Source organism: Macaca fascicularis, chromosome X (genome assembly GCF_037993035.2).
Source record: "Macaca fascicularis isolate 582-1 chromosome X, T2T-MFA8v1.1".
In the NCBI taxonomy this organism is placed as follows: Eukaryota; Metazoa; Chordata; class Mammalia; order Primates; family Cercopithecidae; genus Macaca; species Macaca fascicularis.
In genome coordinates this window covers 30639020-30665980 of record NC_088395.1, presented here as the reverse complement: position 1 = coordinate 30665980, position 26961 = coordinate 30639020, and the positions used below count along the sequence as shown (strand labels likewise).

Below are 26961 nucleotides of genomic sequence, written 5' to 3'. Positions count from 1 at the left end.
CAGATACTCAGCACATAGATGCGTACTGTGTAGATTCCTTTGAAGGGAAGTGCGGCTACGCATCTAGCTCTTATAAAAGAGAAATAGAAGGCCAACGCAGTGGTTTACACCTGTAATCCCAGCACTTTGGGAGGCCGAAGCAGGCAGATCACTTAAGGTCAGGAGTTTGAGACCAGACTGGCCAACATGGTGAAACCCCATCTCTACTAAAAATACAAAAAATTAGCCAGGCGTGGTGGTGGGTGCCTGTAATCCCAGCTACTCGGGAGGCTGAGGCAGGAGAATCCCTTGAACCCACCCAGGAGATGGAGGTTGCAGTGAGCTGAGATTGAGCTCCACCCTGGGCGACAAGAGTAAAACTCTGTCTCAAAAAACAAAAAACAAAAACAAAAAGGTAATAGAGTCCTTGTTAGTAGAGGAATAAGTATATACTTGGCTCTATCCAGCTGAGTACTCTGTGACATGCTTGTCATAAATTGCTGACCCTTGATATAAAACATTAAAACCAATGGATGAAAACTAACAAAGAAGTGCTATACAATCCTCTACAATTTTAGCACTACTAAAAACAACACTTTTTAAAATATATCAAGTTTTGCTGGGCACGGTGGCTCAGGCCTATAATCCCAGCACTTTGGGAGGTTGAGGCGGGTGGATCACAAGGTCAGGAGCTCCAGACCAGCCTGGCCAACATGGTGAAACCTCGTCTCTACTAAAAATACAAAAATTAGCTGGGTGTGGTGGCGCGTGCCTGTAATCCCAGCTACTCAGGAGGCTGAGGCAGGAGAACTGCTTGAACCAGGAGCTGGGAGGCAGAGGCTGCGGTGAGCCAAGGTCGCGCCATTGCACTCCAGCCTGGGCAACAAGAGTGAAACTCTGTCTGAAGAAAAAAAAAAAAAGATGCTATATGCAAGTTTTTCATATATATTGTTTTCCATGTTGTAGTATCTATATTTGAGTACCAAAGTACTTACTCTTACAGAGTAAGATGCATATTTTGATTAAAATTAACTTCCAAAATTACTCTAATTACAGCAGTGAAGTAACTTCCAATTAGTAAAGCGTTTCCATGCTTAGGTTTCCTGTGGGAGAAAATTACCTGTTCAATGCAGACTAAGAAAATAAAAAGCATTGAGTCTGTGACTTGCTGCCTTCCTCCTTCTACATCACACACACTCCCTTTCCTCTTTTCTGGAGGAAATAATAAACATAATGAAAGCAAGAGGGCAAATTCTGAAGTCCTTTGAGAAGATAAAATATCTTACAAGTCAAAGGTTAACTTGACACATCATACATCATATACCATGTGATAGCCCTGTGATTTACAAGGCAGCATGAGGGCATGTCTCTAGGATGCCATCTCCATTAGCATTAGGGTGTGTCTCTAGGAAGTCAGTTCCATTTGCCCTGTTTTATTCACTGAAGTATCCCTAGGAACTAGGGCACAAAGTTGGTGCTCAATAAGTATTTGTTGAATGTCCAAAAAATATGGTGTATTACATATACTTATTAGGACAAAAATTATCACATAAAGTGAGAAACACTTATGTGCAGAAAAACTTCACTACAATAGGAAACTCCAGCTGTATTACTGTTATTCATATTACTGCTGCTCCCTGCTACTCTCAAATTCCTAAAGGACTCTAGGCTAAGAAACAAAGTGTTGGCTGGGCGCAGTGGCTCATGTCTGTAATCCCAGCACTTTGGGAGGCTGAAGCAGGTGGATCACCTGAGGTCAGGAGTTTGAGACCAGCCTGGCCAACATGGCAAAGCCCTGTCTCTACTAAAAATACAAAAATTTGTTGGGTGTGGTGGCACATGCCTGTAATCCCAGCTACTCAGGAGGCTGAGGCAGGAGAATCACTTGAACCCAGGAGGCGAAGGTTGCAATGAGCTAACATCACACCATTGCACTCCAGCCCGGTACACACGTTGAAACTCCGAGAAATAAGAAAGAAAGGAAAGAAAGAGAGAGAGAGAGAGAAAGAGAGAAAGAGAGAAAGAAAGAAAGAGAAAGAGAGAAAGAGAAAAAGGAAGGAAGAAAGAAAGAAAAAGAAAGAAAAAGAAAGAAAGAAAGAAAGAAAGAAAGAAAGAAAGAAAGAAAGAAAGAAAGAAAGAAAGAAAGAAAGAAGGGAGGCAGGGAGGGAGGGAGGGAGGGAGGAAGGGAGACAAGGTGTCCCTTTTTGCTTGCTGAATTCATAAAAACCTCAAGAGCAGACCTGTGGGGCTCTGAATGGAGTGAGACCCCTCTTCCATCACCTCCTAGTTTTAATTAGGGCAACGTCAGGGCCCTTATGCTAAAATGAATACATGGATCTTTGGAAGAGACACAGAAAACAGAAGGATTTTGGTAAATTCTATTTGCTGTATTAGACCATGAAGCCACCCAATCAAACAACATTTGGATGTACCAGGATGGAGCCTAAACCTCCCGACTTCATTAAAGCTCTGAAACTTAGGAGACTGACACCACCTTAGTGTAGCCTGTCCAATAGAAATATAACCCAAACCAAAAATGCAAGCCACATACTAACTAAGTTGTCTCATTAAAAAAGTAAAAAGAAACATACGAAATTAATTTTAATAACACATTTAAGCCAATATATCTATAAACTTATTTTAACATGTGATAGATATAAAATATTAATGATTTGTTTTTACTAAGTCTTTGAAATCTGGTATATATTTTACACTTATAGTCTACTCAATTCAGACTAGCCATATTTGAAGTAATCAGTAGCCACATGTGGCCAGTGGCTATTGTACTGGACATGAAGTTCTAGAGTAATTTTTTCCTCATATATCTAGGTTCATATGAAGCCTTCTGGCCATTCATTTGTCTGCAGATGGACAAATGTACAAAGAAGGCTAATGATGTTTCCACAAGACTCTATGGTACAGGGTAATTAACTCCACATTAAAACACAGTGCCCAGAGGCAAGAATGCTAGTCTGATTTTTTCAAGTAGATTTCAGAAATCATTGTCAATTAAAGACAGCAGTGGCTGTGTCGTTTGCTTTACACAATGTCTAGCCTGGTCATTTGGTTTTCTTGGGGGGTGTTTGTTTGAGACAGGGTCTGGCTCTGTCACCCAGGCTGAAGTGCAGTGGCACAATCTCAGCTCACTGCAACCTCTGCCTCACATAGGGCTGTGTCAGGGCTATGAAGAGGAGAAAGGACAGGTAACCCAGAATTGAGGGTCCGAGAAGGGCTCTCAGAAGTGGTAACTTCTAAACTAAGACTTCAGGTTGAACAGAGGGAGTCCATGTGGGACAGTGTGCGTAGGAGTGCAGGGTGTACAGGTGGGCGAGGGTGCGTAGTACTTGCTGATGAGAAAGGATTAGAGGGAGGCAAGGCTGGGACAGGAAAAGCAGTTGCAATGTGTCTGCAGTTCAGGTGAGACATACAGAGGCCTCCACTAGGAGGGCAGCTGCGATGAGGTTGACAGAAGTGAAGTGCAAGTGCAGAGAGATACTTAATTCAGGAGGTACAAGCAGGAAAAAGAGCAACACTCAGGGAGGAGAAGTTACAGGTCAGTGCAACTGAGTAGGCAGTGTTTACCAGACAAGGGATAGGGTAGGAGCAGTAGTTTCAGGATAGGAACGCATAGGAGATTGCAAATTTTGTTTTAGATAATGTGTGTTTGAGGTGTTGCTTGGGCACTGAAGTGGAGATATCCAGTGATCAGTTGCTTCTATTTCAGGTCATAAGCTTAAAGAAAAAGATCCAGGCTAGGCACTGTGGCTCATGCCTGTAATCCCAGCCACTTTGGGAGGCTGAGGTAGGCAGATCATGAGGTCAAGAGATCGGGACCATCCTGACCAACAAAAATTTTCCAGGCGTGGTGGCGCACACCTGTAATCCCAGCTACTCAGGAGGCTGAGGCAGAAGAATCAATTGAACCCAGGAGGCAGAGGGTGCAGTGAGCCGAGATCACGCCACTGCAATCCAGTCTGGTAACAGAGAGAGACTCTGTCTCGAAAAAAAAAAAAGAAGAAAGGAAAAAAAAAAGATCCGTTCTCAGACTTTTGTGTGGGCCAGAAAGGTAGTTGAGAACGTCATGCTTGGTGTGATGTCGAGGCAAAGAGCACACACAGACCCCGGAAGCACAGAGAGCTGGGGGACATCAAGCTCCAGCTCTGCCCACATCAGCTATTTGACATTTTCTTCTGAGCCTCTATGTTTTTCGTTTGTAAAAGGATACTAAAGTAATTAATGAAGAGTATTTAGCATAGAATAGGCAGAGTATACATCCAAAAGGTGTTAACACTATTACTGTTGCTACTACCGCTACTAATTTTATAATTACTATTATTACAATTACTACTCCCACCACCACTAATAGATGACAGAATAAAGATTAGAAATCACTAATTCTGAATAATGAATATAGGAAGCCAGTTCTATATTCATCTCTAAACCCAAATCATGTCTCAATTCCAGATTTTGTTTTGGGTGAAGGGTAATTTAAAAAGGAAGAAACAAGGCAAGTGAACATAGGATGAGAATTTAGCTCAGTGCAGACACAGTATACACTCGAAAGATGTAACCACTACTGTCACTGCTGCTACTACTGCTACGTTATTATTATTATTATTATTATTACCTATAAGTGGCAGTATTAGAATTGGAAGTCTCCAGGTCTATATTCAGCTCTATGCACAAACTATGACTCAATTCCAGATTTGGAGGAGGAGAATAATTAAAAACTGAAAAAACAAGGAAAATTGTTTTTATAAAAAAATGTTTGGCCGGGCCCCGTGGCTCACGCCTGTAATCCCAGCACTTTGGAAGGCCGAGGTAGGGGATCACCTGAGGTTCAAGACCAGCCTGGCCAACATGGTAAAACCCCATCTCCACTAAAAATACAAAAATTAGCTGGGTATGGTGGTGCACACCTATAATCCCAGCTACTGGGGAGGCTGAGGTGGGAGAATCACTTGAACTCAAGAGGTGGAGGTTGCAGTAGGCTGAGATCATGCCACTGCGCTCCAGCCTGGGCAACAGAGCAAGACTCTGTCTCAAAAACAAAAAAAATTTTTTTTAATTAGCTTCTGAAACAACACATGTATTTTCTGCCTTATAAGAAGGAGAGTTGTGGGGCGCTGAAATGCTCTCTTGACTAAGTAACTGCCCTATAGGCTTACCTCACTCATCCTATGACTAATTCATCTGTCCTATCATAAATGTGCACATTCATTTCCTTCCCCATGTGATTTCCCCACTAGCCTAGCCTACTCTTTTATGACACACTAAACTTTACCATGTGATAAGACATTATTCAGAAATGTAAACTCCCTCTTGAGAACACCATGATACTACATAAATGTGAGTGACTGAAAATAAAAATATTAGCCACAAATACGTTCCATGCCAAATTTGACCAGAAAAGGCATCTTCCAACAAGCCACAGAAGTAAATAAAACATAGCAAATGAAATTATGTTTTTCTTAAAAATGAAATTGGCCGAGCGCGGTGGCTCACACCTGTAATCCCAGCACTTTGGGAGGCCGAGGCGGGTAGATCACCTGAGGTCCAGAGTTCGAGACCAACCTGACCAACATGGAGAAACCCCATCTCTACTAAAAATATAAAAAATTAGCTGGACGTGGTGGCACATGCCTGTAATCCCAGCTACTTGGGGAGGCTGAGGCAGGAGAATCGTTTGAACCCGGGAGGCGGAGGTTGCGGTGAGCTGAGATCGCGCCATTGCACTCCAGCCTGGGCAACAAGAGCAAAACTGTCTCAAAAAGAAAAAAAAAAAAAGAAAGAAATTGTAGTAAATGGCATATACATACATCAAATACAGCTATAGTTTCTGATTTTGACTTTTTTCAAGATGCCTCAAGTTTTATCTGTCTATTCTTCTAATCCAAGCATTCCAGTCAACACACCTGAGTCCTTGTAGGTCCCTTGCTGCTAATGTTGATTCATGTACCATGTGTCTACCATGTGCCAGATGCTGTGTCAGGCTTTGAGGAAGAAAAAGGACATGGTTCTATCCCTCAAGAAGCTCAAAATTGAAAGCTCTTACCACTTAGTCTTGTGACAGACAAGAAGACAAGAGTGGGTGGCAGCTCTCTGTTGAGAACGTATTCCTGGTACTTGTGTAACGTGACGGGCAAGGAAACAAGCAAATGTAGCGAGGAAAGAAAGAAACAACAAAAGAACCACAACTTGGCCAGGTGCGGTGGCTCACGCCTGTAATCCCAGCACTTTAGGAGGCCGAGGCAGGCAGATCATGAGGTCAGGATTTCAAGGCTAGCCTGGCCAACATGGTGAAACCCTGTCTCTACTAAAAATACAAAAAAATTAGCCAGCTGTGGTAGCACACACCTGTAATCCTAGCTACTCAGTAGGCTGAGGCAGGAGAATTGCTTGAACCTGGGAGGTGGAGGTTGCAGTGAGCTGAGATCGTGCCGCTGCACTCCAGCCTGGGCAACAGAGCGAGACTCTGACTCAGAAAAAAACAAAGAATCACAACTCTAGTTATCACAAGAGTGGCCTCATTCCAGCTGTGAGCCAAATCAGTTTTACCAAATTTATTGTTCATTAGTCCTTGGCCCATAATGGGTGCTTAATAAATATGTGTTGAATAAACAAATGAAGGAAAGAGGAAATCCATCTGTAAGCCTTATGAGATCTCTAAGTATGATGGGACAGCTGGGGCCAAGGGAATGCTTCCTGCCAAAGCAAACACTGAGCTACAATTCTAGTCATTCTTTATATGTATTGTCTGTTGAAACAAAATGATTACGCAACCATTATCCACAGTGACACACCTGAGCCCTGCCTAGGACCCACTGAATTTGAGTCACAAGATGATCATAACCCACAGTATTCATTCAAATGCAATATTTTTTATAGATTGCAAAACCAATTTATAAGTATGTTTGTCATGGTGAAGATTCATTCATTTGTGATGATAATCAGAACTGACACTTGATTAATAGGTGAGAAGGTGGCCTCCCCCTTCTCTCATCTCCCCTCTGCAGTACTCTAGACAGCTGAGGAACCCAAGGCAGTAGTCAGGAGGACTGGTTTCAGATTATAACAGACCTGGACTTGAATCCTTGCTCTACCAGTTATTCTGTGACCTTGGGCGCAATCCTCAGCCACAGTCTAATCACCTGTGTAAAGAAGCTTACTAATACTATCTACATCACAGAGTTATGAGGATTAAATGAGATAATGCTGGAAAAGTCCTCAACATAGTACCTGACACATTTCAAGCCACAACATACTAAAGTATTTTAAAAAATCATCATAGCGGGGGGAAAAAATTAAGTTACCAAATTAAAGAAGGAAGTTGATTGTTTAAGCTGAAACTTTTGTCTTACAAAGAAATGGCTCCTGTTACACTAATTCTCTTTCCAAGAAGTTCCTACTCTGCAATCTGAGTTACCATGTGCCAACCGCAGTTCACTTTCCTATCAGATAAGTTGGAAATGTTCCGCTTGTACAAAGCATATGCATGGGGTCCCAAGATTAATTATTCGACAATTTGATGAGGAAATGAACATGTTCTATTGTATGTCTACCACTAAAATGTAAGAAATTAAGTAACCAAATGTACCCAAGAAAGTTTTAAGAGGTAAGAAAGAAAACCAGAATTAAAATTCAGTTAACTTGGCCGGGCACGGTGGCTCACGCCTGTAATCCCAGCACTTTGGGAGGCTGAGGTGGGTGGAACACGAGGTCAGGAGTTCAAGACCAGCCTGACCAACATGGTGAAACCCCGTCTCTACTAAAAATATAAAAATTAGCCGGGCATGGTGGCGCATGCCTGTAATCCCAGTTACTCAGGAAGCTGAGGCAGAAGAATCGCTTGAGCCTGGGAGGCAGAGGCTGTAGTAAGCCAAGATCATGCCACCGCACTCTGGACTGGGCTACAGTGCAAGATTCCATCTCAAAAAATAATAAAAATAATAAAAAATAAAAAAATTCAGTTAACTTATTAAAGAGAAATAAAAATCTACTCAATAAACATGTATAAAACACTCTGAACAGTCTTTAAGTGCTGTTCATCTTTGTATTTCATAAAACATCTTGGTCAACATGACAAATAGCTTAAAAGGAGGTCCCTGCTCCCAAGTACAGCAGGTATACAATTATAATACAAGGGGGGAGTGTAATAAGAGCTATTAATAGAAGTATTTTTTAAAGTGCTATAGGAAGGGGGGGAAATTCTGAATAACGGTTTGAGGAAAAGGTGGCAGTTAAGCCACTATTTAGAGGTAGAGAAGCAGATATGGGGGATAGAGGTGGAGGCATTTCCCTGGGATGAGAGAGCTCAGATAAAGTCTTTTCTCCTTATGGGAGAAAGCTAATATTGCTAACCGAGAAAAAAGAAGGAAGCTTGCAGAGGTTATTGGTCTCAGGAAAGTCAAGTTAAATATGCAAATTAATGAATAATAGTCAGGAAATTACTTAAATATCTTTAATCTTATAAGCTTCCTTATGACAGTTCTTTTCCACTGTATTCTTTCCTGACAGGTAAGCAATTATTTTTCAGTCATAATTACAACATGGAGTAATATGACTGGAATAACTCCCGGGAATCACCTTGTGATTGAAGCACTTATTCAGCAAATCTTTTATCTGCATTTTGCAGGGAGTGGTTTAGCAACCTCTTTCCTTATAAACAAAGGAAAAAATACCTTGCGAAACCATTCCCAAGTTTTTCACTATTTCACACAGGATCTCTAAGCTTTTTTATTTGCCTCTAGGGCATTCTTTCATAGTTGTTTCTCAAGGAGCGGGCCATTTTATTGATCAACTTTTATACATCCTTCTCTAAGCAGGATGAGAATCTTCTGAATTTGCATCTTCGCTTACATGCAATGAGACCAGGCCTCACAGAGCCCAGTAAACAGGAGCCAATTTTTGAAGGCTCATGTTGTTCATGTTACACACTGAACAATTAATTGTAGCAATATGAAGTTGATCAAGTCCTTCTTCATTGATGTAGAAAGATGTCTTTTGGGCAACAAAACCTGAGGGACCAAGAACAACCTGCAGTGGATAAAGAAGATTGCTGGGCTACATGGACAGCAATAATGAGTCAAAAAGAAGGCATGGACAGTTCAAGCTGACTCCTAAAGGAAGCCTACAAAGTTATGAAATATTTTACCCATTTTCATACTGAGCAAAGGCTGTATAAACTTGAGAACATCTGCCATGCTTGGTATGGCCCCCACAGTGCCTTATAAACTAATTGCCAACATTTAAGAATTGAAAGATTTCATTGAAAACTCTGGACTACCTGCTTTTAATCTGACAATCTGGCAGCACTGGGCTTGCGTTCCTGCTTGGCAGCTACTAGCTGTCCCCTTGGCCTGGATATCTCTCTAGTCTGCTTTCCCCCTTCTACCTGCCTGGTCCCTGCAGGCATTTGTGTGGGCAATTCTTGAATATGGCTTTAAACATCAACCCACAGTTAGTTGGCACATGTCTTAATGGTCTTTCTTAAGTGGGAAGATGATGATGATCGTGTATATTATGTATTAATCAAATCCAGTTAAGCAGACTTTCTTACTTCTGATTCAGGATTACTTTATAAACATTTCTAGCAATATAAGACAAAGTGAAACCTGCCCTGGGTGATCAAAAGATAAACAGTGCAAGAGACAGTGGAACTATGCTTGGCAGCTCAAACCAAGGTAAGTCATTAAATAAGATTCAAACCAAAATTAGACTGAAAGCTTCTCACTTTAGACAAAAAAAGATATGTCAGGATCAAAGCACAAATGCAGTTTTTAGTCAAGTGCCAGCTTTGACAGAACTTTGAAAAAATATATACACTGTATGTATAATGCATATGTATAAATATACACATAAGTGTATATATGTATAGATACATACATACTAAATAACGCAGGAAAACATGATTTGGGGTAAAGTGAAGAGCTAAATAATCATTACATATTTACATCAACTTGCCAAGTTAGTCAAATATCCATTGAAAGCATGGGCTTTTATCAGCAGGCATTCATTTCAATTATCTTTATTTATTTGTTTATTTTTATTTATTATTTTTTTTTGAGACAGAGTCTCCCTCTGTTGCCCAGGCTGGAGTGCAGTGGTGTGATCTTCGCTCACTGCAGCCTCCGCCTCCCGGGTTCAAGTGATTCTCTCGCCTCAGCCTCCCGAGTAGCTAGGATTACAGGCGCCCGCCACTACGCCCAGCTAATTTCTATTATGCCAGGTTGGCCAGGCTGGTCTCGAACTCCTGACCTCAGGTAATCCACCGGCCTCAGCCTCCCAAAGTGCTGGGATTACACGTGTGAGCCACCGCGCCCGGTCTCAATTACTTTTAAATTATCTTACTGAACTCAGTGCTAGGTCACTTTAAGAGCAAGTTTCCTAATTGCACAAAAATTAATCAGCAGAGTCACTTAAATAGCGATCTTTTGCGGTAAAACTGTGCTGTCACACATGGTAAATAAAAAGAGAAACAGAATTTCCGTCTCGCTTTATGCTGTGAAGCACAGTAAGGACAATCATTTGTTTGTAATGGGCAAAGTCTCAGAACTGAAATTTGCGAGTCTTCGGAATTAAATAAAGATTCTGGCAAAAGCAGTGTAGTATGACTGTTTCCTAATTTGTTCTGCCACCCTCCCCAGTATTCAACCCTCTGCAATTTCTGTGGGAGAGGATGACAACGCATCGTCACTCCAATACTTTATTCGTTCTACTGCTGGAAAGGACGCTGTGTTAGCTACCACAGCCGTGACACAGCTTTCCCCCCATCCAAGGACGTCCTGTGTCTCGCAGGCCAAATGCTCCTAGGGAAGACCGCGGTAGCCGTCATTGTGGCCACCTGTCCCCTCCTGCAAGCCGGCCGCTCTAAGCGGATGCTCAGAGTCCCTGCTCCCTCTGGGGGAAGGGTCACCCCATTAGTAGGTGACCCAGCTCCGCCACCAAAACTGCGACTATTCAACTCGGCCGTGGGGGTCATGAGAGGCCGAGGTCCCCCAGGCCTGGGTGGGGCACCCCCAGTGTGGCAGGTCCCGTTCCGGCCTCCCTCCTTTGCCCAGCGGCCGGGGCCCCGGGTCCGAGAGACACGGGATGGGGACACAACAGCCACCCCCTCCGTCCCCCGACTCCCGCCCCGGCTCAGCGCCTCTTCAAATGTCACCCCGGGCTCACCAAAAAGCGCGTCGAACTGGTGCCCTGGTCCACCGCCCCCACCAATGGCCCTAAAACTGCCTTCTTTGAGGCTGCCATGAAACCAGCTTCAGGTCGGCCGGCGATTGCTGCCGGTTTCCTGGGTGACGGCGGCGGGAGGGGGAGGGGCGGGTGACGAGTCCAAAGAGCGAGGCCGCGCGCGTCCGCTGAACGCTCGGACCGCGCTCGAGGCGGCCCCTTTACCCGCGCGCAGCCTTCTCACCCCGCCCCTCCAGCTCAGGCCCCGCCCCCCACCGCGTTCTCCAAGGCTCCAGGGGCGGGTCAGGGGGGTGGGGGTGGGCGCTGTCACCTGGGCTAGCCAATCAGCAAACGCAAAAGAGTCGAACGCTCGGACAAGCGGAGGGCGAAGAGACGTCACGGGGGCGGGGCCTGGGCGCGGTGGAGGCGGTGGCCCGCGCAATAGGTCACGTGGGGGCCCGGCGAGTCGACAGCCGAGCCTTCCAGCTGCCTGGCTTGGGGCGGAGACGAGTACTGCCCTTTGGCAGACACCGCTCCTGGCCGGCGAAAAGAGCGCCCTTCCACTCGTGTCCAGGGGCTCGCCTCGATAGGGGTCCCGAAGTGTGTAGAACTGCTTGTTCCCTCCGGTGGGCTGTGCACAGCACGACGTAAGTCTCTGTGTCGACCTGCCCGGCCTTCCCGCGTTTCCCACGCCCCGCCCACCTCCCTGTATCTGACCCCTGGTAATAATCGTAATCATTCCTTTGGCTGGAACTGACCCCTTACAGGGTCACCTCAAGGAGTAACGCGAATCCTTCACCGTTGCGAGCTTTTCAGGGACAAGAAACGCGGAAGTTCTTTCGGTTTAGCATTAAGGAAAGCACCCAAAATCAACCTCCCCAAGTTCCTCAATCGACCATTCAGGCAGAAGGCGCCCGGCACCACCCAGTCCTGACGCGCCCCTGCTCCTCGTTTGGCCTCACTCTGCGGTCCCCTCCTCCACACGCCATTTCCTCTCCCTCCATTAACTGCTTTGCATGGCAGGGGACAGAAAAGGGTCTCTCCCTTGACCTTGAATTTACCTTGCCCGGATGCTTCTGGATCCTGTGTTCTAAGGGCTTTCAAACTTGGAACCAAGACGCACACTGCAAAACAGTTTACAAAACAAACCCAGGCTGGAGTGTGTGTGTGCGGGGAGCATTTGTAGTTACAATCGTTACACATGTAAATACATGTTATATACATCTAATATACATATATAGAGAGAAAAACTTTCCAAAACAATATTTGTCCTTCCACAGTATGCATTCTGTACTTTTATTCTATGGCATATCATTTTTTTTAATGCTGATTGAAAATCACTGAATTGCTTTTGTAACCCACCATGCTCTCTATCAATTTTAAAAGCACTCCGCTATACTCACTGTCATTTCTTTCCATCCCTTTCCCAAATGTCTGTGTTATGGAACATCATTTCTTTTTTTTTTTTTTTCCTTTCTTGCCTTGCTCTACACCACGTCACTTGTCCATCTCTGTATAGTTTTACCACACATGATCTGAAAGCAAATTTTCCTAAACACCGTCTAGACCTCACATTCTAATGTTCCAGAAGAAGCCTGCTTATGGACAGACTAGATTTAATAACTATTGATAAACTGGCTTGCTTTAATATAAGAGTGAAGATGAGTCGGTATTTCTGAATTTCCTGGAAGAGGAAAAGAGGGAGACAGGCATATAAACAGGAACTAGGCCAACTTGCCTCTAAAAACAGTGAAAGGCATTGAGTGAATGATATAGAAAAGAATTGTCTTGGTTCTAGAAGGCAGTAAAAACAAAGCCACCAAACCTACCACATCGATCCATTAAAAAAAAAAAAAAAAAATCCCTGACCACGTTTGAACTTTCACATACTTTTGACTCTCAGATTCCAACAGGACAGCAAATTACTTGTTTGGCAGCACAATGGGATCAGAATTCAGACATTTCAGAATAAATTGGGCTAGATGTACATGAGGGATTCTTAAATTTGTCGATCCTGTGGTTCCTACAACAATGTGTATTCCACATCCTCATTCCTTTCACCAAATCAAAACTGAAAAGCCAAAATATTATTTGGCCTTTCAGGAGTCACATCTCAGCACCCTGTTAGAGACAAAGTAAAGATAAGGGGAAAGATGTTAGATGGAAGAGTTGAGCTCAGCCTATCTTAAATATTTACTGTGAACTTTTCTTTTCTTTTCTTTTTTTTGAGATGGAGTCTTGCTCTTTTGCCCAGGCTGGAGTGCAGTGGTGCAATCTTGACTCACTGCAACCTCCACCTGCCGGGTTCAAGCAATTCTCCTGTCTCAGCCTCCCAAGTAGCTGGGACTACAGGCCCGTGCCCCCATGCCTGGCTAATTTGTTGTATTTTAGTAGAGACGGGGCTTCACCATGCTGGGCAGGCTGGTCTCGAACTCCTGACCTCGTGATCCACCTGCCTCGGCCTCCCAAAGTGCTGGGATTACAGGTGTGAGCCACCACGCCCGGCCTACTGTGAATTCCTATAAGTCCACTTTGTCTTATTTTTTTAGAATTACAGTCATCCTTCCATATGTGTGGGTCTCTTATCCAAGGATTCAGCCAACCGCAGATCAAAAATATTTGAAAAAATGTCAGTACAACAATAACAAATAATACAAATAAAAACAATAACATGTAACAACTGTTTACATAGCATTTACATTGTATTAGGTGTTGTAGTTAATCTAAAGATAATTTAAATTTACTGGAGGATGTGCATAGGTTATATGCAAATACTATGCCGTTTTATATAAGGCATTTGAGCATTCTCAGATTTTTGTATCCTGGGGTAGGGAGGGTGAGTGTGTGTGGCGAGGGCGGCAGGGGAGGGGGTGTCCTGGAATTAATCCCCAGAGGGACAAATCCCCTTTTGCTTGACCTTTCTCACTCCTTCAAGCCCCAGCTATTGTCCAAAACCTTTATATAAATGTAAAAATCAGCCAATAGACCCTCTGATTCCATTTTTCATACTATCATTGAGACAGAGTTGGAAGTATTAAAAACAATGGGGTCTCTGAGGCCAAGAGCGCAGAAGTGACACACATGTCTTAAGACTGGCTAGCCTCCTGTGGCAGAATCAGAACTAGAATTTCAGTCTCCTGACATCAAACCTAGGGCCCTTTTACAGGAATCTGAGGGAAGGGAAGCTGAAGGAAGTTAGGTAGGAAATCAAACAAAAAGGAAAAAGATAGGATGCTGGTTCACCTTCTTCTCACCACCCACCCCAGATCTGAAGGCAAAGCAATAGAGAAAGCGCTGGACTGGGAAAGGAAGGACATTGGTTTGATCTTGGCCCTGCCATTCAACACTTAATCATCATGAGCTTGAGTAATAACTCCTTTATTTCCATGGCTTCTTGTTATTTGTTTGTAAAATAGGGAAAATGTCACTGATGTAGATGGGTTAATGTGAGACCTAAATGATGTAATGCCTGCTAAAGTACTGTACAAGCAGAACAGTTAATCATGAGAGGCAAGAGGCAATCTCACTGTCCTATCTCCACCAAAAACCCAGAGATGAAGATCAAGATCCTTCATGCAAATGAAGTAGCTTGAGTCACCTAAAGCTCACTGTGATGATTTCTGACTGGTAAAGCAGGAAATCAATGTTAACTTCCCTCTTGGAGAGAACCTAGGTGTTTCACTTACTCTTCCTCTGTTTTTTCCTGTTTTTTGTTAATTTACACAGAATTTATGTAAGCAGAAAACCTATGCTTCCCTCGAGAATCTCTGCACCCCCTTTTCCCCCGGAAGTGCTTCTTGGTCTTCACGTACTAGTCTGAGAAGTAGCACTTATTTGTTCAAGTTTAGTCTGTTGGGAAAGCTACCCTTTCCTTAACCCCTCCTTGCTATTCTAATGATTACTTGGATATGGATTGATGTGGATATTGGAAGTATAACGTGGAGTTAGTGCTGGAAAGGACTATAGTAAAGAGCACAGGCACACTGTTATTTTATGGAATTGGGATGATTTAAGCAGATATACAAAGTATTTTGCCCAAGGTAGCAGAGGGAGTTAAAGACAGATTCGGGACTCAGTTTGTTGTTGTTGTTTTTGTTTGTTTGTTTGAGATGGAGTCTCATCGTCTCCCAGGATAGAGTGAAATGACCTGATCTTGGCTCACTGCAACCTCAGCCCACAGGGTTCAAGCGATTCTCCTGCCTCAGCCTCCCAAGTAGCTGGGTTGCAGGTGTGTGCCACCACGCCTGACTAATTTTTGTATTTTTAGTAGAGACGAGGTTTCACCATGTTGGCCAGGCTGGTCTCGAACTCCTGACCTCAGACAATCCACCCTCCTCGGCCTCCAGAAGTGCTAGGATTACAGGCGTGAGCCACCGCGCCCGGCCCACAGATTTGGAATTTAAACCTGCTTGAGAAAAATAGGCAAATTGGGAGCCTACCCCTACCCGCTATAAATTGAAGCATCCACTCACATGCATGTTAATAATCTAAATTATAACTATCCAGAATAATGTTTCATTTTATGCAGTGTTGCAGTTATAATCGAGTTAGGGTTTGGTAGTTTTTCTCAAACTTTACCTACTTCAAGCCGAGCGCAGTGGCTCACACCTGTACTCCCAGCACTTTGGGAGGTTGAGGTGGGTGGATCACCAGCTTGACCAACATGGAGAAACCCCGTCTCTACTAAAAATACAAAATTAGCCGGGTGTGGTGGTGCATGCCTGTAATCCCAGCTACTCGGGAGGCTGAGGCAGGAGAATCACTTGAACCCAGGAGGAGGAGGTTGCAGTGAGCCTAGATCGCGCCATTGCACTCCAGGCTGGGCAACAAGAGCGAAACTCTGTCTCAAAAACAAAAACAAAAACAAGAAAAACTATACCTACTTCAAAACTATCTAGTGGGCTTGTTAAAATCCAGGTTGCCAGGCTGCAAACGCCCCAGATTTTTAAAGTTTGTAGTTTTAATAGTTCTCAGGTGATGCCGATACTGCTGATACAGGGACCACACTTTGAGAACCACTGGGCTATGCATATGCTGGAACCTTTAATTTTCTAGTTTGACAAAATTGTGGCAAAACCATTAGGTAAGAGAACTCTGTTTTATGAGTTGTTACTGCCCTTTTCTCTTATATCCTAGGTCTCTGCTAACAATTAGACAATCCACTTAGAATATTGGTAGATAAAACTGTATTCCCAGGGAATACTTTGGGAAGCCAGGGTGGGTGGATCACCAGAAGTCAGGAGTTCAAGACCAGCTTGTCTAACATGGCGAAACTCCGTCTCTACTAAAAATACAAAAAAAATTTAGCCAGGTGTGATGGTACATGCCTGTAGTCCCAGCTACTCGGGAGGCTGAGGCAGGAGAATCGTTTGAACCTGAGAGGCAGAGGTTGCAGTGAGCTGAGATCTCGCCAGTGCACTCCAGCTTGGATGTCGGAGTGAGACTCCATCTCAAAGAAAAAAAAAAAAAGAATATTGGTAGGTAAAGGTTAAGGCAGAGGTTCTCAAATATTAGTTTATGTCAGAATCACCTGGGGTACTTGTTAAGGATGCATATTCGTTCCTTCCACACTTGCCCTACCCTGACCTCCCCCTAAATGCAATGAGCTAGGCTACTTGATGCCAGGGATTTTGCCCTGATAATTATTATATCCCTAGGATCTGGGAGTCCTGTAAGTGATTGTTGAATGAATGAATATTGTAGACTGCTACATAGGCTGCTGCTAATGACTCATGCCTTCTAATAATAATGTCCTTGTGTTGTGCCCTCTCATATTGACCCTGGGCTTGGGCCATGTGACTTGCATGGGCAATAGGATGTTAGCAAACATAATGCAAGCAGACTCAATAACTGCTTATGGAGCAGTGAGCCTTTCCCTCTTGGAACTCAGTTGCCATGCTGTAAGAAAGATAATTTAAACTGCTAGCAGATGAAAGGCTATGTGAAGGAGAACTAAGGCCCCCCAGCTGACCAGCACCAACTTCCAGATATGTGAATGAAACCATCTTGCATATTTAAACCCTGTCCGAGGTCCTGGCGGTTTGCAGCTGCTGAATGAGTGACCTGGTTGAATGAATGACCTTAACCAATAGCACAGAGAATGGAAAACGACAACAACAAAGACAACAACAACAAAAAAGCCACAGCTGAGCCCAACTAGAATCATGAGAAATAGAATCCACAGAATCATGAGAAATAACAAACGGTTGTTGTTTTTAGCCACCCAGTTTTGGAGTCATTTTTTTAATGCAGCAATAGATAAATGATGCAATTGGTACATTTTGGTGTGATCTCCATTCCTCACAATCTAATTCTTGGTCATATCTGGTTATAACCAAGGCATTGGGCCTTTTGGAAAAATAAAAATATGAGTATCCAGAAGTTTTCTCATTTTCCAAACATGTTTGAAAAACTTGCTACTGGTGCAAATTGAGAAATTTTCTTTTATTTTCTTTCTTTTTTGAGACAGGGTCCTGCTCTGTCTCCCAGGCTGGAGTGCAGTGGCATGAACATACCCCACTGCAACCTTGACTTCCTGGATTCAAGGAATCCTCCCACCTCAGCCTCCAGAGTAGCTGGAATCCAGGAGGTCAAGGTTGCACAACCACACCTGGCTAATTTTTTTTTCTTTCTTTTTTTTTTTTTTTTGTAGAGATGAGGGTCTTATTTTGCTGCCCGGGGTGGTCTTGAACTCCTGGGCTCAAGAGATCCTCTGCCTCAGCCTCCCAAAGTGCTGAGATTACAGGCATGAGCCACCTGGCCCGAGCAGTTTTCAATTTGAAAACCTGTTGTTTCTAAGGGTCTGGGGTAAGGATTATACTTGGAATGCCCTTGAGGTCATGGTTGGATCTGTTAAGGGCAAAGTGGTGCTCAAGGTGGGACCATTGGTAACTTTGGCTGTTTTATTTCCTTCTTCCATATCCCTTTGGTCTTCCAGTTTCACAGTCTTCTCGTTTTCCTCATGCTTTCTCTTTTGTGTGCTTATTTATCTTTCATTTTTCTATGTCCATCTCTAAGCCTCCAGTGGCTAATAGAAGAAAGACAAAAATGTAGGTTATTTTATTTATTTATTTATTTATTTTTTCAAGACAGCGTCTCACTCTGTTGCCCAGGCTGGAGTGCAGTGGCACCATCGTGGCTCACTGCAGCCTTGAGCTCCCGGGCTTAAGAGATCCTCCCACCTCAAACTCCCAACTATGAAGTAAGTGGCATTACAGGCACAAGCCACCACTTCCAGCTAATTTCTTGATGTTTTTGTAGAGACAAGATTTCATTATGTTGTCCAGGCTGCTCTTGAATCCCTGGACTCAAGCAATCCTCCCACCTCTACACTCCCAAAGTGCTGGGATTACAGGTGTGAGCCACCGTGCCCGGCCCAAAGATGTACGTTCTTTTTTATTTTCTACCTTTTGCTACTATATGTACACAGTAAAAAATATGGATACTGATTAAAAAAATGTAGCCTTAGGAACCACAATTTAGTTCAGGTACTACATTTATATTACATTTATAATCGTGGGACACTGACTCTTCAAGTGCTCCATTCACACATTCAAATCATACAAAGAAAATAATATGTAATGCTTCCTTTGACAAGTCACATAGTAGGCACAAAATATATGTTGAATGGATGTAGGGAATTCACTAATCTCCATGAGATTACAATCATTCATTTGCTGACTTTAAACAAATATGCTATTGAAAAGAAAAGGTAACTACATTTTATTTGTTTAGGTCTTGTATTTAAACTTGAGTAGGAAGAAAATGTATCATTTATCACTCAATAATGGCATGAGAAGAAAGAGGAATGATGATCTTAATTGAAATATATTATTTGTCGGCCAGGCGCGGTGGCTCAAGCCTGTAATCCCAGCACTTTGGGAGGCCGAGACGGGCGGATCACAAGGTCAGGAGATCGAGACCATCCTGGCTAACCCGGTGAAACCCCGTCTCTACTAAAAAATACAAAAAACTAGCCGGGCGAGGTGGCGGGCGCCTGTAGTCCCAGCTACTGGGGAGGCTGAGGCAGGAGAATGGCGTGAACCCGGGAGGCGGAGCTTGCAGTGAGCTGAGATCTGGCCACTGCACTCCAGCCTGGGCGACAGAGCGAGACTCCGTCTCAAAAAAAAAAAAAAAAAAAAAAAGAAATATATTATTTGTCTTTTAAATGGGAAACTCTACTTTTTTTTGAAATATTCAACTGAGGTCACATTTGTCTTTGGGGATATTTCTCTGTGAAAACATATATCGATTTAATTTTTTTTCCACCTCCCGGGTTGAAGCAATTCTCCTGCCTCATCTTCACGAATAGCTGGGACTACAAGCTTTTGCCAGCATGCCCGTCTAATTTTTGTATTTTTAGTAGAGATGGGATTTCACCATGTTGATCAGGCTGGTCTCGAACTCCTGACCTTGTGATCCGCCTCAGTCTCCCAAAGTGCTGGGATTACAGGTGTGAGCCACCGCGCCTGGCCTAGATCAATTTTTATTAATTAAAGGATTAAAAAGAACTTTCAGGATTGTGTAGCACTTACTAGAGATGAAGAAAATGAGGGCAAGAATCAGGGTAAGTTGTCCAAGGTCATTCTAATGCATGATATTGTTCACCCAGTGGTGAGATGCATGTGTGTTTTACGAATTTACTATTATTCATGAAAAAAAGAACTCAGAGTATAAGCCAACCTATAATCAATCAACAGTACTATTTCCCCCCAAGTTACTGTAAACATATAAACACTATATGTGTAAATAATTGAGCCATCACTGATAAAATCTGCAGCCTTTTTCAGGGAGTTTTTCTATCATGCTTTCTATACTTTATTTTCCCAGAGCTCCATTCCTCACTACTGTATACAAAACCCAAGTCTTCATCTGTGTCATCAATCTGTCTGTGGTAGAGACTGAGGAATTAAGTACTGTAGAGAAACATCAAATGCTGGAAAGGATGTGGAGCAATAAGAACTCTCATTCATAGCTGGTGGGGTTGCAAAATGTTACAGCCATTTTGGAAGACAGTTTGGCAGTTTATTACAAAATGAAAAATACTCTTACATATGATCCAGCAATTACACTCCTTGGTATTTACCTAAATGAGTTTAAAATTTGTGTTCACACACAAACCAGCACATGATGTTTATAAGCAGTTTTATTCATACTTTTCAAAACTTGGAAGCAACTAAGATGTCCTTCACTGGGTGAATGGATAAACAAACTGGTACACACAGACAATGGGATGTTATTCAATGCTAAAAATAAATTAACTATCAAGCCATGAAAAGACATGGCCATTTTTTTTTTTTTTTTTTTTGAGAAGGAGTCTCACTCTGTCACCCAGGCTGGAGTGCAGAGGCGCGATCTCGGCTCACTGCAGCTTAAATGCATATTATTGAGTGAAAGAAGCCAATTTGAAAAGGCTACATATTGCATGATTCCAACTACATGACATTCTGGAAAAGGCAAACCTATGGAGACAGTAAAAAGATCAGTGGTTGCTAGGAGTTGGTGGGGAGGAGTAAATAGGCAGAGCACAAAAGATTTTTAGGACAGTGAAACTATTCTGTGTGATTCTATCATGGTGGATACGTGTCTTTATACATTTGTCCAAACTCATACAATGTGCAACACCAAGAGTGAACCCTAATGTAAACTATGCACTTTGGGTGATAATGACGTATCATTATAGGTTCATCGATAGCAACAAATGTACCACTCTGGTGGGGGATGTTGATAATAGGGGAGGCTGGCTGGGTGCGGTGGCTCAGACCTATAATTCTAGCACTTTGGGAGGCCGAAGCAGGTGGATCACCGGGGTCAAGAGTTCAAGACCAGCCTGGCCAACATGGCAAAACCCCATATCTACTAAAAATACAAAAATTAGCCAGACATGGTGGCATACACCTGTAATCCCAGCTACTTGGGAGGCTGAGGCAGGAGAATCGCTTGGACCCAGGAGTTGGAGGTTGCAGTGAGCCGAGATTGTGCCACTGCACTCCACTCCAGCCTGGGTGACAGAGCAAGACGCTGTCTCCAAAAAAAAAAAAATTGTAATGGAGGAGACTATGCATGTGCAGGGACAGAGGGCACACAAGAAATCTCTGTACTTTCCACTCAATTTTGCTGTGAACTTTAAACTGCCCTAAAAAATAAAATGTATTTTAAAACACCATAGGTCGGGCGCAGTGGCTCACACCTGTAATCCCAGCACTTTGGGAGGCCAAGGCGGGTGGATCACCTGAGGTTGGAAGTTCAAGACTAGCCTGACCAACATGCAGAAACCCTGTCTCTACTGAAAATACAAAACTAGCTGGGCGTGGTGGCACATGCCTGTAATCCCTGCTACTCAGGAGGCTAAGGCAGGAGAATCACTTCAGCTGGGGAGGCAGATGTTGTGGTGAGCCAAGATCACACCATTGCATTCTAGCCTGGGCAACAAAAGCAACTCTGTCTCAAAACAAAAACAAAACCAAAAACACCATAGAAATAATTTCAATAGATTTGGATGGTTCTGTTGCCTACTTCTCCTCAGCTGACTGCACGTTACTGGGTGTTCGTTACCTTGATTTAGATATCATCACTCTTTCCCTGCCATTGCCACTTCCATTCCCTGCTCTTGACCTCTCTTACTGTTGGCCACATCGTGTGCATTGGTATATTTCCTTGCTTATGATAAAATAGATTTTATTAGAAATTTTTAGTTATATTTAAGCAATCATATTAATTTACTTTTATTTTATTATTTTTATTATTATTATTTTTGAGATGGAGTTTTGCTCTGTTGCCCAGGCTAGAGTGCAGTGGCGCGATCTCAGCTCATTGCAACCTCCACCTCCTGGGTTCAACCAATTCTCGTGCCTCAGCCTCCCGAGTAGCTGAGATTAGAGGCGTGAGCCACCACACCTGGCTAGCTTTTGTATTTTTAGTAGAGACGGGGGTTTCGCCACGTTGGCCAGGCTGGTCTCGAGCTCCTGACCTCAGGTGATCAGCTTGCCTCGGCCTCCCAAAGTGCTGGGATTACAGGTGTGAACCACTGCACCCAGCCTTAATTTACTAATTTCTTCTTTTTCCTTTTTCTTTTTCTTTTCTTTTCTTTTTTTTTTTTTTTTTTTTGAGACGGAGTTTCACTCTTTTTGCCCAGGCTGGAGTGCAATGGCATGATCTTGGCTCACTGCAACCTCCGCCTCCTGGGTTCAAGCGATCTCCTGCCTCAGCCTTCTGAGTAGCTGGGATTACAGGCATACACCACCATGCCTGGCTAATTTTGTATTTTCTAGTAGAGACAGGATTTCTCCATGTTGGCCAGGCTGGTCTTGAACTCCCGACCTCAGGTGATCTGCCCGCCTCAGCCTCCCAAAGTGCTGGGATTACAGGCATGAGCCACCGCGCCCGGCCTAATTTACTAATTTTTAAAAGCTAAGGCTATTTTAAGTATTTTGTAAGCTATTGGCACAACATGAAATCACTGACTTAAGTAGAATAATTTTTTTCTTCTTTTAAAAACAGTTGACCCCGGCCGGGCGCGGTGGCTCAAGCCTGTAATCCCAGCACTTTGGGAGGCCGAGACGGGCGGATCACGAGGTCAGGAGATCGAGACCATCCTGGCTAACACGGTGAAACCCCGTCTCTACTGAAAAAATACAAAAAACTAGCCGGGCGAGGTGGCGGGCGCCTGTAGTCCCAGCTACTCGGGAGGCTGAGGCAGGAGAATGGCGCAAACCCGGGAGGCGGAGCTTGCAGTGAGCTGAGATCCGGCCACTGCACTCCAGCCTGGGCGACAGAGCGAGACTCCATCTCAAAAAAAAAAAAAAAAAAAAACAGTTGACCCCAAAATCTGTGCAATTCAGGACAATTTCAAGTACATTTTCTATTTACATTTTCAAATGTACCTTAACTTCTCCACCCCCACTCCTGCATATCGCTTCCCCTGATTGCTGGTTAAAGACATTACAGTACACAAGTGGAACTTTTCTCTTTCGTAGTTTGTGTCTGACTGCCTGGAAATGATGATCTCACAACTGTTGGTTTGAAGTTAAGCAACATAGCAAGAGGAACCTGGTTAAAGAGGAAATAACTTATGTTTGTAAATTTGTATTTGTACAATGTGGAAACCATATGTTTGTATGGTTTTCCTCTCATGACTCTCTCTTCTCCTAAATGGGGTGACGTCTCTTGCTTTGAAGATGACTTGCTTTGATGTAGTGCCTATGTTAGATACTTTGGGACTTGCATATTCTACAGGAGACAGAGTTCATATGCTTTGACCATTGGAGAGCTCCAGTCTGTCAATTTCACACTGATATGGACACTCAGACTGGCATATGTGTTCAGGAATAGGGAACAGAATGAACACTTTTAACTTATGATTCACAGCTATGTGGTTCCAAAGTTTAAAGGAACAAGCCCCATTTCATGGAAGGGTTTTGTACTTTCTGTGGCATCCCCTGGTGAAGTGTTTTGCAGCAAAATAGTTTTTCACTCCGTAGCTATGTTTTATTATTTGGGATCCTTCTCTGCTATCAAGTCTAAGAGAGCTTGTTAACTGGATTGTATTCAGGAAATAGTTTATTTTCATTCTCTTGATATTTCTCCTGTTAATTCTGCTGAAATTACATTTTTCTTTTTTTTTTTTTTTTGAGACGGAGTCTTGCTCAGTCCCCCAGACTGGAGTGCAGCGGCACGATCTCGGATCACTGCAAGTTCCGCCTCCCGGGTTCACGCCATTCTCCTGCCTCAGCCTCCCAAGTAGCTGGGACTACAGGCTCCCGCCGCCACGCCCGGCTAATTTTTTGCATTTTTAGTAGAGACGGGGTTTCACCGTGTTAGCCAGGATGGTCTCGATCTCCTGACCTCGTGATCCGCCCGCCTCGGCCTCCCAAAGTGCTGGAATTACAGGCGTGAGCCACCGCGCCCGGCCGAAATTATATTTTTCTAAAGGAAGAAAGGCAGATTATGTACTCCAATGAGAATGGAAAGCCTATAGGTAATTATTGTATGTTTTATAACTATTTAGACTAATGTTTTTATGGCTGTAGAATTATGAGTCCCCAAGTTAAAATCTTATACACCTCCAAAGATATGTAAGGTCAAGTTATAACAAACTGGAGATTTTCATAGACTCACTCCTGTAAAAACACCACTCCCTTGGCCTTTGGCCTTTACTCACAGGCCATTCTTTCTCAGCATTTTCCCCCTCCCTGTACATTATATTGTCGCAGTAATGGCTCTCAATGTGTTCACTCCTCCCTGTATCCAAGTCCTTGTTTAGTCCCTATCCACTCTGAGTCTACGCTTGACCAGGTTACTCGCTTTGGCTAAGGGGGCAGTAGTAAATATGACATGAGCAGAGAGTTAAAATGAACTTCTTCAGTAGAGCTAGGGCTCCTTTGTAGTTCTTTTGGGAATCCTCAAACCACCATGTGAAGAAGCTTGGGCTAGCCTGTTGGAGAATGAGAGACCCCATGGAGCAGAGACAAGTCATTGCCACTGAGGCCCTACTAGAAAAACCAGCTTGACAATCACCAGACATGTGAGTGAGGCCATTCTAGAACATGGAGTCTCAGCTCAGCCAGCCTAGACTAGAAGCGCCATCACAAACATCACAAACATCCCATCTATCACAAGACAATCCACAAAATTGTGATCTAAATAAAATATTCTGCTGTTCTAAGCCCCAAAATTTCAAGATTTTTTTTGGTTTTTAGGTTCTGGGGTACATGTGTTTAGGATGTGTGGGTTTGTTACATAGGTAAACATATCAACCCATCATCTAGGTGTTAAACCCAGCATGCATTAGCTGTTTTTCCTGATGCTCTCCTTCCCCTAACCTCCCCGACCAACAGGCCCCAGAGTGTGTTGTTTCGCTCCCTGTGTCCATGTGTCCTCATTGTTCAGCTCCCACTTATAAATGAGAACATGCAGAGTTTGGTTTTTTGTTCCTGTGTTAGTTCCTGCATGAGGATAATGACCTCCAGCTCCATCCATGTCCCTGCAAAGGACATGATCTCATTCGTTTTTATGGCTGCATAGTATTCCATTGTATATATATACATTTTCTTTATCCAGTCTATTATATCCAGGCATTTGGGTTGATTCCTTTTCTTTGCTATTGTGAATAGGACTGCAATGAAAATATGCATGCATGTATCTTTATAATAGAATGATTTATATTCTTTTGGGTATACACCCAGTCAGGAAAAGCTAAGTGGCACACATCCCACATGCACAGTGAGTTCCATTTTCCACTCTGTGAGGAATATCAATTACACACCTGGTTGCCCATCTTTTCTCTTCTTCCATTATGGAAAGTATCTTAGTCAATTCTTCAGTTGCAAGGGAAAAAATGTTCATATAAGTTAGTTAAAAACCAAACTCTGTGTGTGTGTATGTGTGTGATTGCGTGCACATGAGCACAGAGGCATGTGCTGAGTAGAAAGTAAGAGATGGTTTTGATACTAAAACAGAGAACATTTATTTTTTTTAAGACTGAGTTTTGCTCTTGTTGCCCAGGTTGGAGTGCAATGGTGTGATCTCGGCTCACTGCAACCTCCGCCTCCCAGGTTCAAGTGATTCTCCTGCCTCAGCCTCCCAAGTAGCTGTGATTACAGGCATGCACCACCACGCCCAGCTAATTGTTGTATTTTTAGTAGAGAAGGGTTTTCACCATGTTGATCAGACCTCGAACTCCTGACCTAGGGTGATCCACCCGCCTCGGCCTCCCAAAGTGCTGGGATTACAGGCATGAGCCACTGCGCCTGGCCTAGAACAGAGAACTATTTAGACACAAGACCTGCAGCTCAGCCAGACTTCATGTTTGTGGGTGCTGGGAAGCCCCTGAGAACTGAGTCTGCTCTCCACAATTTTTATTCTTCATTCCCTCTGGAACTCTTTTGAAACTTTTTCAGCATCCATTCTGTTTTCCTACTTCACTCTGAAGATTGGCTTTCTCTATTTATTCATCAGGCTGTACAGGGTTCCAAATGACACCTCAGTCTCCAAGTCTAGAAGATTCCATCCTTTATTGATTATAATCTGTTTCCAAATACAAACCCTCAGGAAGATCTGACTGGCTCAACTCATTTGCCTACTACCTTTAGTCAAGTGGCCACCCCTGACCTAGTGAGAAGTGGTGACATGGGACAGATGGGGTGGGCAAGAAGATTTATCTGCTGGTTGATTGGAGTTCTGCAGATATAGGCTGGGCTCAGCTGGGTATTGCTGCTTCAGGCTGTGCTAGCTATCATGGACCCTTTTCTCACTGTAGGTTGCATATTGGGTAGAGTGGCTTGCTCTATGAGTGTTTTCTTCTTCGGACCAGTGAGATAGCTTGTTTTGGGGTATGTTCTTCTCATGGTGATGGCAAAAGTGCAAGAGAACAAGAGGAAACATGTAAGCCTATTAAGGCCTAGGCTCAAAAGTGTCACACTGACACTCCCTTCAGATATCATTCTCTAAAGCAAGTTACATGGCTAGGTCCAAAGACAAGGGGCAAGGAAGCACTATGCATCCATGATGAGACCATGGCAGTGTCTGCATGAAGGTAAGGCTGAAGAATTAGGGCCAATAATGCAACCTAGCACACCTTCTTTTCAGGTCTTGTGTTGGGAACAGGCCCCCAAATCTGGCCATAAACTGACCCCAAAACTGTCCATAAACAAAATCTCTGCAGCACTGTGACATGCTCGTGATGGCCATGACGCCCACCCTGAAGGTTGTGGGTTTACCGGAATACGGGCAAGGAACACCTGGCCCACCCAGGGCGGAAAACCGCTTAAAGTGTTCTTAAGCCACAAATGATAGCATGAGCGATCTGTGCCTTAA

The 26961-nt window shown here is 43.5% G+C and overlaps 1 protein-coding gene across 36 annotated transcripts in view; it reads right to left on the bottom strand.

Moving 5' to 3' along the window:
* Positions 1-11934, bottom strand: part of GK (glycerol kinase) — an 81221-nt gene extending 69287 nt beyond the window's left edge. For 22 of the 36 annotated variants that reach the window (XM_005593230.5, XM_074028944.1, XM_005593231.5 and 19 more), the window contains exon 1: positions 11152-11342. In XM_005593230.5, the coding sequence (XP_005593287.1) occupies positions 11152-11229 (78 nt within the window). In that variant the 5' untranslated portion in view covers positions 11230-11342. Of the gene's footprint in view, positions 1-11151; positions 11343-11479 lie in introns of those variants that run through there. The other 14 variants (XM_065538299.2, XM_065538303.2, XM_065538304.2 and 11 more) reach the window with 2 other exon arrangements.
* Between the last annotated feature and the right edge of the window lie 15027 nt (positions 11935-26961).